The 19,365-nt window shown below is 34.9% G+C and overlaps 1 protein-coding gene across 1 annotated transcript in view; it reads left to right on the forward strand.

The window, feature by feature from the left end:
* Positions 1 to 18,730, forward strand: part of LOC115442804 (calmodulin-binding transcription activator 2) — a 176,284-nt gene extending 157,554 nt beyond the window's left edge. Inside the window, exons 14-22 of the mRNA XM_037438504.1 lie at positions 162 to 256; positions 2,782 to 2,849; positions 3,685 to 3,827; positions 4,554 to 4,732; positions 5,357 to 5,493; positions 6,428 to 6,522; positions 7,821 to 7,895; positions 13,060 to 13,164; positions 13,717 to 18,730. Coding sequence (XP_037294401.1) covers positions 162 to 256; positions 2,782 to 2,849; positions 3,685 to 3,827; positions 4,554 to 4,732; positions 5,357 to 5,493; positions 6,428 to 6,522; positions 7,821 to 7,895; positions 13,060 to 13,164; positions 13,717 to 13,795 — 976 coding nt within the window. The 3' untranslated portion in view covers positions 13,796 to 18,730. The remainder of the gene's footprint in view (positions 1 to 161; positions 257 to 2,781; positions 2,850 to 3,684; positions 3,828 to 4,553; positions 4,733 to 5,356; positions 5,494 to 6,427; positions 6,523 to 7,820; positions 7,896 to 13,059; positions 13,165 to 13,716) is intronic.
* The last annotated feature ends 635 nt before the right edge of the window (positions 18,731 to 19,365 follow it).

Below are 19,365 nucleotides of genomic sequence, written 5' to 3' on the forward strand. Positions count from 1 at the left end.
ACATATGATTTTTTCAAAGCAATTCAATGATAATATTTGACTATAATTATTACGCTTAAGACGGACACAAGCGTTGGAAGGAAAAAACATGGTCATCTAGTGCAGGTCACTAATCCAAAGATGGTAATACGATGGTTGTTAACTCTTACAATTGATTACAGATGGGAAAGAAGTATGTCATTGCCCTTAGATTCGGACACGTCGGAAGACAGTCTTGGAGATTCGAAAACCGGCCGACGCATGGACCTAGCTCTTTGTAAGTCCTTTGCATTACCCATCCTTCATTCCATAGTTAATTCGATTTTCATTTGCTGAAGATTATTTATTTATATCGGCACGGCGGCTGATGGAATCGAAGGGTTAAAAGTATTTTGGTTTTGCTGCGTTTATATTTTGACAACGGTATTGGCGACGTCGTCGGCGGTGATTTAGTCATTAGAGTTGAGTTCCTTGGGAATGAAGATACTAAAGTTGCAGAAGTTAGTGAAGATACTTATGAATAATGCGTTCAGAGCTTGTCGTAGTGAAAGAAGTTAAACTATTATGCAAAAAATTAAAAGAAAACAAAGACGATATGTTGTGAAAATTAAACATAATAAACAAAGATGGGGTCTTTCTGAATTTGAAAATTATAATTTCATTTAAAGTAACAATCAATCTGAACGCAAATGTATTTAGAAATACTAGCTACAAAACCAACAAAGGAACTCAACTCGTGGTGGGTGCAAGCGTATAGCGTATAGCGGGGTGGTTGACAGGCGAGACGGCGCCGCGGCGCGCGTCCAGCCCGCTGATAGACGTGGAGGCCCTCTCGGACGACACGCCGCCCGCCTCGCCGCCGCGCGCGACTCCGCCAGGTCAGTCGCACCGACAACCGGTATAGACCCGGACGGGAACGTAAACAATACTTGAGAAATTCGACCTTTGTGAATACAAACATCGAACTGTGATGAAAAAAATTGCATGTCTAAGGATAAAGAGGTTACCTTAATTCCGGTTGACCTTGAATAACAATATATTCTAGAGAGACTAAAGTTTTAACTGCTCCTAGCATAAATACGTTTATTGATTGATGAGTCATTATAAATTATAATAAATTCATGGTTTAATAATATTCTTAGTAAAAGCTTAAATCTCGTCCCCCTATCACATCATGGGACGAAACACATACGTCAAAAAGTGGGTGCCTTGGTAGCAACCTCTGCTTACCCATTCGAGGATGAAGGTGTGTGTACAGAAGTTTAAATAAAAAATAGAGATAAATAAAAAAATTACGAACAATCTGAAACAGTATGTCTTTCATGATCGTCACTCCAAAAAAGTTTAATTTCTTGACAAAAATTTCCAAACATCATGCAAAAGTCATTTTCTCAAGTTGATGAAAGAATAATTCAAAATTATCAAACAAACTGAAAACGTAAACGAAATTCGTAGCTCTATACCCGTTCGAGTTGCAGCATCTTCCTTCGTCAGTTCTATCGATGTTGTGTACGTAGTAGTGCATCGCCACTCTGGCCGCTCGATTCTCTTCTTCTAACCAACGTTTATAATATATCTCTGTCCCTCTCTGTCGCCAGTCTGTAGCTCTTGAACGTGAACACGGTAGACCACTTGTAGTTTCTTCTTTATTTCGTATCCTTCTCAAGATGTTTTAATTGTTGGTGTTTGTAGTTCCTTTACAAACTTTGCCGACTTTCTGTAAAGGATTCTGATGAGTAAATCTGGCTTATTTGCAAATAAGGGTTTTTTTTTTAATGATTATTTACTTAGTTAAGAACCATCTATGAGTTGATTCATACTAAATCTAAATGATATACACTTACTTTAGTTTTAGCCAGATATCAACAGGCTCCTCAATACAAAACAATTTAAACTCTATAATCTGTAACAGAAACTTCGGTACAGTTTGGTCGATGTTGTCCTTCGATGTTGCTTCTGGTTCGTATTGGTCTATCTACACAGTCCTACACTATTCGATTGGCCTCACTTCAGTACACTGACTACGTCGTTTACACCGATGACTGAACAGTGAACACTGCATGGTGGCTAAATCGCTTGCATGGTTGGTATCCGTTTAAAAGCTTTTTATGTGTAGAATTTTATAGCATTTAAATTGGAGGTAAGTGCTTTCGGCTATCGAGCACCAAAAACTTGATCATTTCGAGCACTTCATTCATTGTCACTTTACTCATATCACATGAACACAATAAATTAAGAAATTGTTTAAAATTTCGAGAATATTGATGTATTCAACAGATTATCTAAAACGAACTAATTGGAATTCTATTTCTTTACATGATTAGTATCAATGCTAGTAAATGTTCCAGTTGCGTCGGAAATCAATGTCTGGCTTTTGTAAGTTATCCGGCATCAAAATACGTCATAAGTAAATATATATAAAAAAATAGTACCCGTAAGCCAGCGTAAATAGAGAACAATTTACAAGAAGTTTCAATATCTTTCATTCGTCTGTAGGCACTAATACCCTTAAAAACTCTTAAGTACTTAAATAAAAATAAGGACAAACCGAGAATTCATCCTAAATTTATTTAGAATTCTCCATTACACCTACCTACAGTTTTAATAGATAAAGCAAGCAACCAAGACATTGATTTTAATGCTTCACAACCCAGCTACGATAGTTGCATCGATGTGTGCTATTGCATCAGTGTTGGAGGAAACGAGACCCTGTAACCACAAGACGTTGTTTTAGTTCGTGTCTAATGAATGTTAGTTGATGTTATGTTCGAAATGAGATTCCACTATACAACAATGTTTCAGGGGAGCAGGATGACAGGGTGTTCACGCTGGCCGAACAAATCATAGCGGCCATGCCAGAAAGAATAAAGGTGAGAAAGAGGATTATGTTATTTTTATACGAAGTGATTAAAATACGAGGAATAATATTCCTTAACAGGTTCACTGGGTATGAGAGACGAAAATGATATGTTCATGATGAATAATTTTTGTCTATTTGCTTTAATTATCTGTGAACATATTATTAGTTCGATGATCAGCTTGGGCAACTATATAGTTACCCAAAAACTCAAAAACCTTATACGTATAGTTGAACATGATAGTTTTGGGATTTAAAAATTACGTGTTATAGAAAATCTTGATTTGAGCCTTGGTTGTTTAGCATAATCAAACAATAAATCACGGATGAGACACGGTTGGACATCTTTCTGAGGTTAACCTGTAAGCTACTTAAGGACTTGGTGACATTAGCTCAGAGATGGATGTGGAATTTTAATTACAATTTAATCAATGATTTCTTATGTCTACACGAATCTTAGACTTCAAATTAATCTTAGTCTTTGGATTTTATCATGTTCTTTAAATTTTTATTTTGATAACTTTGCAGCCTATACGGTCACAGGGTGCACTGAAGTGTGGGTCGTCGAAAAGTCAAAGTTACAATAACTACCTACTTTTTACAATGTAAACAAAATAAACCATCAGTGGCGAAGGGTCCAACTATACCAATTCCTGCCGGTTTCCCTTTATTTAGAATTTATTAGGTATCTAATTATCATTACAGCGATTTGCAGATCGCATTCATGCATATTAGTACCTATATGTTATGTCGGGCTACCTTTACGAAAATCTCACCCTTCGCCACTGTAAACCATTGTACTCGTTTTCACTATAAAATATACTATTTGTTTCTTTTTGTTGTCACAGAACGAGAGTTCCTCCTTGCTGTCTGGTTGCGGCTTAGACGGCGGCGGCAGTGGGGGGGAAGATACCCTTATGGTCCCTTTGCTTGACGATGCCACCACTTTCAACACCGAGTTCAGTTTTGAGTTTTGTGATAATACCTACAGGTACAGTAGTCAAATTATCTATTTCGCCATAATATTTCGGTATCAAAAATTGATATTAATAGCATTAGATGGTCAGGCAATATGGAGCTTTTTAAAATGTGGGGTTAATAATATTTTACCAAACATTTAATTATTAAAGACAGACCGGTCCCTGTGGCGCTTAATGGGGAGGCCTATGACTAGCAGTGGACGATTCCCGGCTGAAATGATGATGATGATGATGAGACATATAATTTATCTATAAAAGATGGGAGGCCAGAATCTTGTTAATATACTTCGAAATAAATGGTCTTTGCATTATTTCTACTTGAGGGTTAGAGGTCGCCTGTGGCCTCTACAAAATTATACACGCCATTTAATTAGTGGAGCGTGAAGAAGTAATTAAACAGGTCGGCATAATTGTGACAACCTTTCGGGATGACTATTTCTTGCCGGTCCATATGTATTTGTGCTTCTCTTTACCTACTATCAAGTGTTTTGAGGCAGGTTACGTTGCCGTATATAAAAAGAAATATTAGAATTAGTGACGAATAAATCATAGACTTGTAGTACTTAATTTCAGAGCAATAAAGTGCATTTTATTACTAAAAATAAACTGAGAAGCGCAATAATATTTTCTGTAACTTTAGTTTTAATTAATTCTTTATTAAATGCTCTAACAATTTTACTGCTCTGTACAGAACATTTTACCATTACGAGTGTTTCAAACTATTCATCTACACGCAGATACTGCGGCGGTTCCACGCCTTGTTCTTCAGGCTCGGTGTCGCCCGGGTCTGCGTTGTCTCCACCTCCTCCGTCACCGCACGCCGCTCTTGCCAACCCGGCCCACTGCACCACCCCCTCAGCGACGCTGCAAGAGTTTCTCCATACCACTACACATTTTTCTAATTTGACTTTGAACGGTAAGCTAAGTTTAGATAATGGTACGTAGATTTATTAATAATAATTTGCAATTAATCAAATTTAATTATGTATTGCTGTGAATTTCGTTCTATTTTAAAGGTTCGAAATAAAATAAAACATTATTTGTTTCTCATTTTAAATATTATAATATTACAGTACATATTTATAAATAAGAGCTTGTTGATGATCCATAAATCTTCCATTCTAATTCTAATACAAAAAAAATTAAGTTGAATATCGATATTGAAGACCACTGTTGGTATATTTGAAACTATATTAAGGCAAGTTGATATACCGACCAATCCAAAGGTCGTTCTACTTGTATTATCAAATTATTAATGTCTGTCTTCTCCTCACGAAATAAAAAAAAGAAAACCTGTTATAACGACATCAAACGGATCACCAAATCTGGACGCTATATCGGATAGTCGTTATAAACTATACACGTTTATATGCATTTATTTAAAGATACCTTAATATTCAGTCATTATAACCGATGCGTATCCATAACCGGTTTCTACTGTGTTTTTAACTGACTTCAAAAAAGGAGGAGATTCTCAATTCGTCTATATGTTTTTTTTTTTAATGTTTTTTATTAAATTTATCAATGTACTTTGTAACAGATCGCGAACAGCGCGAGTTGTACTCGGCGGCGATAACAATTCAGAAGGCTTACCGTCAGTATCGCGGCCGACAGCTGCAGCGACGGGCTGCGGCCGCCGCCATTACCATACAGAACTGCTACAGGCGATACAAGCAGGTAATATCTTAAAGGTTGTTGGGGTGAAAGGTAGAAAGGCAGATTAAGAGAAACGGTGAACAAACAGCAACATTAAAACCAGTCGTGTGAAGGAATGAAATCTAGATGAGTGAAGTATATTAAAAAGTATACAACGTTATCTCTGTTTGAAGAATGTAAAGAGAAGTGATTGGTAAATAGGAAACTGATGATTATGTTCAGAATTCTTTGTAAGTTGGATAGGAAAATTAAATGAGTTTAAGAGGCACGAGAAGTAATTTTAAAATTAAATAATATGTTTTATTATCTCAAATACAATTTTAGTTATGAACACATTTTTTTAGGTGTTAAAGGTATTCCAATGAACTTGTAGTTTGGAACGTCTAAAAGTATGATGGTACTACGCCAATGTTTATTTTAGTTATTACCGTACTATTTGGTAGAAAAAAAGTGTATGAGATCAAAAAAGAAATATATTGAACTAATTCATTTATACCAGTAAAATTTTATACATTTTTATATTCCGTCAATATTAATTCTACAATCAGTTTGGAAAGCATCATTATTATTATTAAATTTTTTTATTGCTTTAATTGACGAGACGAGCTTGTCGTTTGCCTGATGGTAAACGATACGATCGCCCATACACAGTAGAAATCCAACATCTTGAATTAGAAAGTATTGTTTGGTATTCCACTACGCTCGCTCTGAGACATGAGATGTTGTACTATGTCCAGTAGTTATACTCCCTAATGCCAGTTCGAAATCGTACTACCACAGACTAGAATGAACAACCTTAACCATTTTTATTATTTTAGACAAAATTAGCAGAATTCTTCTAAATAATAATATCATATACTATATAATTATTATATATTGTCCCACTGTTGGGCACAGGCCTCCTGTACTACTAAGAGGGATTCTTCTATGTAATATATAATTCCTTTTCGTGCAGTTCGCGTACCTGAAGCAGATGCACGCGGCGGCGACCGTGATCCAACGCGGGTACCGCTCCATGCGAGCGCGCAGGATGGCCGCCACCACCGTCAAGTGAGTATGCTTAAAAACCTAATTATTTCGGCTTCAGACCCACTTGGCCTCTATGTTAATAGTCTATTTTACCGCCAAGAGCAGTTAATGCTTCTAATTAATTATTAAATGGTCCGTGCAACTAAATTTATTCACTTTCGGAGTACTTTTGCGACTTATTGTTTATCTTGATTCGCGAAATAATGCTAAACGCTATTTGCTGACGTAGATGATCAAATACAAAAATCACATTGTAAACTGTGTTTCCAAATTAATACTGTAATATAATGAGAAAATATAATTGTAAATGTGGGTATATATTTTCTTCTCTTACTACCGAGCCCGTGCTGGTTACTTAATTGTATTATTCTTTGCTTTTTAATTTACCTCTAAATGTTTGTAGGTCTTAATATTATAATACAAGTAACTTAACTACAATTAAAATTATCGTGTATCTAGACTTGTAATAAGTTAATCGTAGTTATATAAGTAAATGTTATAATTATTATAATCAATTATTGTTGACTCATATCTTAACCTGTAATAAATGCATCTATGTTTGCCTACGTTGCTTACAGTGGCGACGGGTGAAAATTTTCAAAAGGGAACCCGACGAAATATTTTTTCTACAGTTAACATAATATAATACGCTGTTCACAATAAATTAAAATCATATAATATCATAATACTTAATAATTTCCTTCTAACATATTATGTCTAGTCTCTAAATTTAAGTCAAAAATAATCATATATTTTGAACATGGGTACCATGTGTAAAAGAGTCCAACAAGAATTAATAACGCACAAACATTAATTATTTAAAATATTTCGCGCCAATAGCTCAACATGAAGCCGCAAATTCTCGGGTTACCCTGAAGTACACAGACACGCACGCACACATGTATTCTTATGTCACTTCCAAAGGATTAGGCAGACACCGCGCTACGTGTGAAAGAGACAACAATAGCGCGAGGGAAGCTATGCGCGGCCGGGTTCACTTCGAACACTATAAGGCGCGAGCACTGCGCGCGAGTTACGATTTACCGAATTGATACGAACGACAGATATCATTGAAGAATTGATTTAATTTAATAAATATAAGATGACTTGTTTGAATATACTATTTTTATTCTAGTTATATTGTTATGTTTTTCTTTTATTATTTTAATAAATTTACAAAAGGTAACCCGGTAGGAATCGGCTTGTATGGACGCTTCGCCACTGGTTGCTTATATATTATTTTATTTTGTTTTTGACAACGTGAAGCAGAATATTAACTTCTGTTGCGTGTTGTTATAAATACAATATTTCCTCAACAGGAGGACTTACTCCCAAAGGCGACAGAATCAAGCAGCGAGGAAAATACAACAGTTTATGAGGCAGTCGAAGATCAAGTAAGTATATTATAATTTGAATACTACATTGTACTAAACGCCAGTACTAGTAAGATATTCAGTTGGTTATTTTACGAGGGCCATACCAAATAAGTCTGAAATTATCTAACGTTAGCTTTTATTCGCAACCCCTCCCGTATAATAAAGTTTTTCCGGAATAATTATTTTTCCAGGATACAAAGTAGTCTATAATTAATTAGCACTGAGGAGTAAAGAAGCTTCTTATTAGTAAAATAAAATCAAAGTCGGTTTACCTGAGATTAGCGCGTTCAAACTCTTCAGCCTAATATATAAGTATAGATTATTAAAATAGATAAAGCATAAATATACCATCGAAAATGAGCTAAATGGAATAGCTACACTAGGTATATATAATGACAGCAAAACCGCGGGTAATATTCGTTCAAAAGATTTACATGCTGTTTGCGATTGTGGTTTAAAATTTACCAATTCCTCTAAAACAGCAGACATCAAATTCTCTCGACATCCTAAACCCTTAACCCCTTATTCATAGAAGTTATTTATCTCAGGACTGAGCATTGCTGTGATAAGTCTGTTTCTCATCTTTGTTTATCTGACAGCCAACTAGATTCAAGTTGTATCTCAATATTAGCCAATCACAACGGCTCTATGCCTACGTATTGCGAAGGCTGCCATGCCGTCAGCACTGAGAAACAGACTTGTTATGACAGCAATGCTCCGTCCTTAGATGAATAACGTCTATGAATAAGGGTATTATTTTTTAACATTTGAACGGCGAGACATGCAGGTCTATTATTAAATAGTTAAATATGTGTGTTGATAAACAATATCTAGCAACACTACTCAAAAACCATGAACTACAAAGTACTAAATGGAATTATACTGCGTTTGTCTTCCTGAGATATTCGACGTTGAAAATCCATGTTCTATATATCCTCCCTACAACGGTGTATCCCGAGCGCTATGACCTGTCATTCTTAAAACGGGGCTTAAGAAGACTGCGCACCAGAGGCGGCCTTTGTGAGAGGCGAACCGGGCAACCGCCTGGGGCCTCGCGCTTACAGAGACCTCGCGAGATGCCTCGCAGGACCTTTTTTTTACGTTCTTACCGACCAAACAGTTAAAACAGAGGAAAGTTTTTTTACTCTGCCCGGGGCCTCGCGTCTGTTTCTTTTTGCTTTCGCCTGGGGCCTCGCGTCGTTTAGGATCGCCACTGCTGCTCACCTCATGGCATGCAGCGGCTTGCTGTGCCTCTAGTATTGCTTTAGTCCAAGGGTGGCGCATGTTGCTTACCACCAAGAGGACAGCTTGCTCGTTTGCCTACTTCGGCAATATAAAATATTAGCTACAATGAAGTGTTTTTAGGATCAATGGGGCTGTAAAATGTTTGTATCTATACGTACATGGCAATGTGTACCCGTACCTACTGCACCTGATGGTAAGTGGAATGTAGACTGACGAGAGATTACCCTTCGGTAGTCTATACAATTATGCTGGCCTGTTGGGGTCGGATATACATAGGCTGATCACGGAACGGGACACATTTATGTGTGCCACTATGGCGGGTTTCAACGCCTTGTGCACGGTGGTCGCTATCCTGGCGGATATAAAATATATTTATGCCAAGATCAGCTGTTGTCGGTCATAATAATCGTCGCTGCGCTTATGATTCTGAGACAGTAGAATGCTCAAAATGCTAAATAACTAAATAACTGCTACTTATCAAAACAGATACAGCCAAACTTGTCAACCCGCACTAGGCCAGCGTGAGGAAGTAAATCCAAAACCTCAGCATTGGAGAACCCTGCATATAAACTAAAGTGAAACTGAAAATAATACAGGGTTGATGTTGTATTTCTTTTTTCCTTGACTGATATTTATTTAGTTATATCTCATTAGTAATTCTGATGTTTAATCCAGCAGGAACGACAGGATTTAATAATACATTCATCTCAATATAGACATTGGTTAAAATATTAAACAACTTAAAAGTGCAATACAGAGACGCCATTAATATAGAAAGGATAGAAAATTGAGAGCTTTGCGCGGGTCGTTTTGTTGAAATATTCATAAAGCAGATGCATTGAGTTTTAGTTGCTTTGATGGAATTTGAATAATTTGTTAGTCTTATACGTGAATGTTTGCTATTAAAGGAGTATATTGAGATGGAAGAAATAAAAAAAAAACATTCACGTCGAATTGGTAACCTCCTTTTTTGAAGTCGGTTAAAGGTATGGAAAAGATTCAAAAATATGGAACTTAAAACAGACACACAATATAACATGTCACGTGGGTAAAAATAAATCTATCTACAATCTATATTTCAATTTTGAAGATGGTAGGACATATTTTATATCCGCCCAGACTTCGACCACCGTACCCATGGTGTCAAACCCGTCCTAGTGGCTCACGTAAGTGTGTCGCGTTCCGGGATCAGGCTGTGTATCCGGTTCCAACATGCTGGCATAATTGTGTCGGCTACCAAGGGGTAATCATTTCTCGTCAGTTGATATTTTATTGGACTCCACTCTACTTAGAATTAGGTGCAGGGAGGCCACCGTGCCTATATAAAAAAACCTGCATCTCTGTACCCATAAAAATTCATTTCAAATATCTTTTGAAACATTATAATAGTTTTTATGTAGGATCTTTTCCTCAAAGTCCGATAAGTCACTGAAGCGTGTACGATATGTAATAAATCATACAAACAATATCGAAGTAATATTTATACCAAAATGGAAATGGACAACAATTTCAATAGTAATTGCGAAATATCGTTCTTGCGTAAAACTGCCTACTATCGCAAATATGAAAGATTGTGGGCGAGGGGCCCCGAATTCGCCTGATTACGCCCCTGTTGTGCGTAGTTTGGAAAATTAGGTACGGTAGAGATAAAGTTCATTCTAATTGTGTTTCGGATATGTTTTTTATGTTTCCTTTACCGTTGTAGTTGTTTATATGAAGCATAAAATTAAGGGTTATTGGAATTTTGCGATTGGACAACTTTTATTTGGTATCTTATTTAGTATTATGGAAAATGTTTTGATTTTATAGGTTATGAAAGGTTATTCTGGCTCGTGATAAGGCTTTCGGTTTTACTAATTAGTAAATTACTTGGTGATTTATTATGTTTATGCTCATTCTGAGTAGATCAGACCGTAATCAAGTAATTTAAAAAATGTAATTGTAAAATGTAGGTAGATATTGTAACGTTGACTTTTGGATCTAACACTCAGTCCGTCCCATGATGACGAATGCAATATCGAAACTTTGGGAGAAAATTATAATATAAAAACCGGGCTAAAATCCGTAAACAAATTTTATTTCGAAGCAAATCACTTTCCTGTAAGATACTACTGTCTAAAGCGGTTTATTCCAATTACATGAAACTATACCACAGACCTACCATAAAAATGCCGCTATAGTTGTAAATCCACCAAAATCTTTAACCCTTAAAAATTTATCAACAAAATCTGTCCGACCGGTCGAAAGTTCTGTGGTAAAAACATTAAAAAAAAAAACAAATTGAGAACCTCCATCTTTTTTAAAGTAACATAAAGAAAGTTATAGATTTTTGGGTATTAGAAATAAACACAAACACTAGTGCACATTGCACAAATTATAGCATAAGTAAAGACAATGTCCTATATAATACCAGCTGATTTTAATCATGGAAAGTGCAATTTGTAAGGTTTAATTTTAGGCAAAATCCAGTTATTTATTTAAAAAAGCAGACCAACGAAAACATTCCCGAAATCCCTTTGTCTACTCTTGTTAAAAGTAACCATTGAAATTTCAAAAGTTATAAAATTGTCCGTTTCCTTACCTTTCTTCAGATTCGTTGGGTCGGGATGGCTGTCCTCAGAGATAACCCTTAACGTAATTTCATTGGGATAAAGTTCCTGGAACACGATATTGTTGGGTCTAAAATGTGATGTTGGGATCCGTAATTATATTTCAGGGTTGAAAGTTGATGGAATTTGAAATTCATTAGGTGAGACATTATATCATATGGAAGGGAATGATAAAATGTAAAAAAATGATCTTTTTAAAGATATGATTTGTTTAGATTTTTATTTTTGGTTTCGTTGATATAATTATGCCAGCCATTTTGAAATCAGATGCACACACATTGATCCCGGGACGCGACACACTTACGTGGGACACTATGGCGGGCTTTACAGCTTGTGTATGGTGGTTATTATCCGGATACAAATATCTTACTACTGATATCTATCGTTTATTCGGTGTAGCGATGATCAACAATTCATGTCAAAAAACAATGGAAACAGTTGTTTAAGCAGTGCTAAGAGATGTTAATGATGATGGTTTTGGAGTAATATAACATACTGGACGTAATAAGAATTAACATCTCATGTCTCCGGATGTCTAGCGCAGTGGAATACCAAACAGTACTTTGTAATTCGAGGTGTTGGATGGTGTTTCTACTGTTTATGGGCGGTCGTATCGCTTACCATCAGGCGAACGGCAAGCTCGTCTCGTCATGCAAAGCAATAAAAAAACTATGAAATTTATTAAAAACCAAAATGGCGTATTACTAAAATGTTCGAATACTTCACGCCGCAAAGTACGTGGGAGGAGTTTACCACCAACGTAAGTTCTGGACCAAATTTTAAAGTCGTATTTCAAAGATTTTAATCTTAGCCGAGATATCAACTTTGAAATTTAAAGAGTTTTCCAAATTTTTGATACAAACTTTGCTAGTCCGCAATAAGATTAAGATTATTTAAATTCTAGATATGTAAATGGGGTTAATATTTTATATTGAATTATAAATTAAATTATTTATAAAACTACGGGGCGATTAGAAGTTAACAATGGTAAACTTTAAATGGTTTTATCTTTATTTATTGGCTTGAGTTTTGAAGATAAGAAACATAAAACCTTTGAAAACGACAAATTACACTTTCAAAGTAGAAATTTGGTTAAAATTGTAATTTTAGTGACATTAGTAATAGGTAAGCAAGCTGTGACAAACAACGAAACGTTCCAAGTATTTGAACATACAATTGAAGGAGAAAACAAATATAAATGTAACGTTCAAGATTTATTGTTACGGTTCTTTTATAAAATTTGTGATATCTCATTATAAGCCCTATACCTATCAGCAATATAAATAATTTTCATGGCAATCTTGTTAACTTTATAGTCGTATTCACAGGTTACAGAACGCACGAGCAGAAAGCGGGAGGGCGGTCCGGCTGTCCCAGGATGTCCGCCGAAACTCGTTGCAGCGCATCACCAATACGCCGCCCACGGCCAATAGGTCCGTATAAGTATATTATTCATTCATTAATGGCTTGCTTCACAATATTCATAAGTATATCCACTCATTTATGGCCTGTTTCACAATACATTTTTTTTTTATTGCTTTAAATGACGAAATGAGCTTGCCGTTTGTCTAATGGTAAGCGATACGACCGCCCATAAACAGTAGAAACACCATCCAACACCTTTAATTAGAAAATTTGGTGTTCCACTACGCTCGCTATCCTACGACATGAGATGTTAAGTCTTATTATGCCCAGTATTTACATTGGCTACAATAAGTAACTTATCTGCCAGTTAACGTATAAAACAGTTAATGAAATGTTCTCTTTTGTTTTCTATTTATTTAGGAGTTTGACTTTTGGTCGCCCTAATAAGAATAAAACTTCGAAAACGATTTGCCTTAAATATCATTACTATTTGTTGTTAATTAAGAAGATAGAATTACTCAGCTATACCGTCAATTTTATATCTGGAATTTAGTTAAAATTCCACTGCATCGTCTTAACACTATTTTGTAGAAACTATATTTATTAATCTCTTGTTCTAGGATCGTTGATTACTTAGCACCAGAATCGCCAATGAACGCCGATGAAGATCTGCTACTTGAGCTTTTGTTTAAAATGTGATCGGCTGTGCTTGCGGTCACACCTGGGTATATTTCTTTTAGACATTAGTTAAGTTACGTTTAATTGATTCCATCATTAGTTTAAGTAGTCATTGTTTGAGGAGTGCATTTATGAGATTAAATTGAATTTTGGGGCGGGCGTTCATGTTTCTTTATTAACAGGCAGAGCATCAAGCGTATCTACGTCTACTGCCTCCGCATTATCATACAAACATATATCTGATCGTACATTTAAATATGCAGGTTTCTTCTAAGAGTTGTGAAATAACACAGGCCTTGTCTATTGAAAAATTTTAAATCACTTTCTTTTGATGAATACGTATTTGTATTAGATTTTGTAAGTTTTGACTTTCATGATGTAATTTAGTATTTCGTTTTGGAATTTTGTCCTTAGAAATGACTTGTTCAGAGTTTCGATTGGAGCGTTTGGTTTGTTTAAAACTCTTCAGGTCATAGACAGGGTTATATTTAGTATAAATTTTATCGTATTTTATATTTTCATAACGTATTTTTGAGACGTTTGTTTAGGACATTTATTGGAATCATATTTTTGAAAAAATCTCTAAATTGGATGTAAAGTAATTTACTCAGTGTCATCATGTATCGGCTGAACATTATTCTGTGAGCATTGAACATGTCGGTGGACGTTTCATCAGTTCGGCTATAGGCGTCGCGTGGATCGCGAGTGAGTACGTTTTCAATTTTCTTTCCCTTTAGTGATGTTAAATATTTTGCTTTACCATTCGAGATGAAGTCAAAACTTGAATTCTATATTCTATGAATGATTTCAGTGACGGAGTTTAATATATGTAGGTTAAGTACAAATTCAAATTATTGAAATGCCACTGTTCTTATAATGTAGATGCACCTAGCGTATAACAATAAACCCGACGAGCTGTGAGTATTTTGAGATTTTATCGTGTTTAAGAATTACAAACAAATGAATAATTGTCACACATGCCGTTATTTTGACTATTCAGTCGAAAATATTGAGTAGGTTTCGTTTCAGCCTAATTAAAGGTTAATTGTTTTAGTCTACGCAGTTAATGCAGAGCCTTAGAGATCATCGAAAATAATTCGAGTTTTAGTAATACGTTTGTTGTTTGAAAGACCTCGATCCATTCCTTTATTTTTAAAGTTATTTGGAAGTTTCGTTTGTGTGTTTGCGATTACTGATTAGTGAGGTTTTAAGTATCCCCAGTTCCTACTCAAACCGATACATTCGTACTTAACGTATGCCCATCGAATACCTTAATTAGTTGTTTAGGTAGACCTTGATTTAGATCCTCGATAAAGCTGAATACCATACTTTATTAGCGTTCATGAAAAAAAAAGGTTGTGCACCATTTATAATATAGAAGTATAAAAAAATACCTAAATATTCCCCTTTTTCTGAATTCTCTGATATTTTAACGTAGTGAAAAAAATAGTTAATAGTTTAAGATAGATTAATTAATAGCTTAACCATAAGACGACGAGCTGCCGTCGGAAATATTTTCGATTCGTATTTTTATAAAGCAAAGTTACGAATGATTATGAATGCTTTGCTTGTGCAGGGCCTTCGATCAAATGTCTTCGGGAGTTTACTTTCAAACTGTAGTCGTTTATATTCCCTTATCGAATCAAACTTTCCATGAATTCAGTTCGATTCGGAATTTGTTTGAAGAGTTGAGAATTCTTTTCTATATGTATTATGATTTAGGTTTTCATTGTTACATTCCAAATTTTAATTAGAACTTCGAGAGGCCCGGTGTTGAAGTTAGTCGATGGAATCGATCTGTTTGCAACAGGGTTATCAGTATTCTGGGCGTTGTTGTGAGCCGATCCGATGCGAGGGATATGAAATGACACGCGACGAGGATTGAGTGTAACCGTCCAATTGAGGCGGCTTTTGCACCCTCCGGTGGTGGGAGTGCCACAAGCGATTCAACTACCCTCCGACGAGAGAGGCTCGCTTGTAGCACGGCGCACCTAAGGGCGCGTAATACATGTATAATTGATATTTTTGGATCGCTAATTTTAAGATGTTATATTTATATATGTATATGTAGTCATGGCGGACGCGGCAACATTATTTCGTGAACGTGTCCCGCCAAAAGTTTTGATGTATTCATTTTCACATAAACGTTATCGTATGATTTTGTTTCATTTCACATTATCTGTATTGTTTTGAGTAATGGATATAAAATAGTTGGTTTAGCTAGTGGTCATGCATTATCGGATAGCGTGCACGTCCAGCTTCCGAAAGGGTCCGCGAGGCGGCGCGAGTGGTAATGAAAAATTAATATTTTACAGTAACGCGTAACCAATGAAAGCAATAATATTTTTGTGGTGAAACTCGGTTAATAAAGAATGTATTTTACTACCCGCTCGGATGTCACAAACAGTTAATATAAGGATGCTTATTAGTGCCGCCGTCGGTTGTGCTGCTTTCACAAGCTTTCACGTAATGGATATAGAGTTCAATTTGTTTTGTATAGGCTTCCTGGTTTAATGGAAAGGTTTTATTGATCTTTGCATGAAGGAATCGATAGGTTGAAAGCGAACTGGCTTACTGATTATGGGTATTGTGCAAATAAAATAACAGTAATAAAAATAAATAGAATTTTTTCCCCTAAATAGAAAATAGTTAAGTGCTGTGATAAATACGTAATGAATTTGCATTTCTCTTGTTTAAGCGATCAATAATTTTATTACTAATAAATCGATATGATTTAAATTAAGTGTAAATGACACTTTTATTCATTGTGAGAGGATTTGTTCAATTTGGCCCTAGGCTAATGGGGATAGTCGTTTTATTTTTAAATGTAGTTTGAAGTAGTTTTACGCCACTCGTAGATATTTAAATAAATACATAATAATTGCCAACGTTATAAATAATACCGTTAAAATCAAGTAGCTTCTTGCTATTAATAATATATTTTCGAAACGTTCCATTTTTTAAATCTTGATAGATTCGATCATATTCAACTTGTTACTGAAATAGCGTTTGAATTAATAGCAATTATAGCGTTTCCAAATATATTTTCGTGAGTTACTAATGCGTGCTAGATTAAAATTGTAGTTTAATCGACGATGAATAATATATTTTTATGACCGTAACAGCAATAGCTTTTTTCCAAAGAAGGACATGATAGTGAGACGGAATAGACAAGTTTTTTTTTCTATTGAAAGCAGCGCAGCCACGTCGAGGCTTAGTAACTGACCACAGCTAAAAGGTAGTGCACTAGAAGTAGGTATATAGTTAGATAAATTACAATTATTATATTATGAAAAATAAATTAACAAAAAAAAATCTTGAAATCTATACATAGAATTTAAAACTATAAAGTCTACTAATACTTTTTATTAATTATATTGTAAGAAGCTTGTTCACACATTTTAACTTCATATTTAGTAAGTATTTGTAAGACTAAAACGATAGACAAAATGTTGTTAAATCGGTAAAGGAAGCGAATTAGTGAGAAACTAGACGGGGTTATTTTATTTTTTCGGGTGGGCTGAGCGCGTTCTGTGAAATATGCCAAAGGCAAATTCTTTTTAAACAATGTGATAAAAATATGGCAAAAGCGTTGGTTTTAAGCATTTTTAATGATTTTTAGGATAGTATACGATTCGTTGTTTAAATTTGCTATAGCTTGCTTGTAACAAAATGTAGCTGTTTATCGTTAGTTTTAACCCCACGCGCTTGTGATGCGTTATTCAACGCGTTATTATCAACAACCGTTATTTCGCGGCTAGGGGCGAACTAATTTTAAACGACTATAGGACGACAAATGAAGTTATTTTTTAACAAATGAGCCTGCCTAAAGTATATTGCATATCACTTAGACTACTATAAACATACTTATTGAAGTTTTTAGACACTTGCGTCATGATATTAATTCTTTATCATTTCTTATGAATGCTAGACAATTAGACATTGATTTTCATATTTTTGTAGCAGCTAAACACAATTTTCTATAGAGATGTAACGGTTAGCTAAAATGTAACGGTTGTTAAAACGTTATTAACCGTAAAGCGGTATTTAAAGTCGTTATTTCTTAAAATACGATATCGTTGCAACTCTATACGTTTTTCATTACTAGCTATTAGCGATATTAGTATTATTGCTTTAAATTAAAAAAAATATTTTAGCGTAAAATTTGATAGCGAATTTTATCAAATTGTTTTTTTTTTTATAACGGTTTGTCGGAAGCGGTGAATAGCGGTTATTGATTTATTTTTAAATAACTTAAGTATTGTTATTAACTGCCAGATTGAAGGTTTCTAAAACACCAAATAAGGATAAGGTGTGATTATATGTCCAGTGCATCGAATCTCTTCTGTTGAGAGTTATTTTGGACGTCAACTGTTTGCAATAATACGTGCAATATTATAATAAGCTGTTTTATTTAATCAATGTAAATTAAGTTTAAGCTCGTGCGAATTAGAATCTATAATTGATTGGGAACAGTTCCCGTCATTGGTTCTAGATTCAGAGCTTCTCTTGACTTTATGCTTGTGTATTGCGGATTTCAGTGTCGATGTAACTTTTAGATATATTTTATAGAAATTTACTTTTTGTAATAATATTATGTTAGTAAATTATTTTAATGTAAGTGGGTGTTGACATTGTTTGTATATTCGTTTTTAGGTTGTACCGATTTATTTAAACAGTGTAAATAAAATGATGTTCCTAACAATTTTAATATATATGCACCTTTAATTTTGTTATATATCAGAAAGTTACCAAATATGTACCTCTTATGGGAGATATTATTTTCATTTGTTTTATGATATATGTAAATTATGCAAGGACATGTGAGCGTGTCAAATGACGAGTTTACTGGTTAAGTGTACTTTGGACAAAAAATCTTCCTTTGTAATTATTAATCTATGGACACTACAAAATTGTGATTCAAAGCAATTTAAAATATTACTGCTGATTATAAATTTGAAGTTTTATTTTGTTCCTTCATCTTCCAATTATTTCCTTGGATTTTTTTTAGTATTACATTAACAAGGCCACGACACATTGAATATAATGCTATGCCTTCTTTGTATCAAAAGGCGATATTCTAAAAATAAATTATAGTATTGCCTGATGGTTGAAGTACACACATCACATACAATAATAGGTTGATATCATGAGAAAAGTGAATATCATCAACAAAATAACCTCTAATTGATGGTCAATAAACTCTTTAATGGTTAGGTTAGGTTTTTTTGTATCGGCCCTGTAGTTTACATCCGGGGGGAACTTGTGAATGGGTAAATGAAATCCTCCAGCTTAGCAACTGCAGGGGCCTAGAGGAAACTTGAGAGGGGATATCTGAGGAAGGAGAAGGTACCCTCATAGGATGAGGAGGAGCGGAGAAGGCCAGGAAATGTTGGCATGCCTTTAAGGCCTTAATTTGAATTAGCAACCATGAGGTATACACACTTAACTGTGAGTCTAGGGCTGCGGCAAATATCCCCCGTGCATGAGCTTGTATTCAGTGTGGAGACCGAGAGCATGGTTTGGTTAGGTTAGTTACTTAGGAAATGAAATTAAAATTAAGGTTAATAATGTTCCAAGAGCTAGAAGAA

The sequence above is a fragment of the Manduca sexta genome, chromosome 14 (assembly GCF_014839805.1).
Source record: "Manduca sexta isolate Smith_Timp_Sample1 chromosome 14, JHU_Msex_v1.0, whole genome shotgun sequence".
Lineage (NCBI taxonomy): Eukaryota > Metazoa > Arthropoda > Insecta > Lepidoptera > Sphingidae > Manduca > Manduca sexta.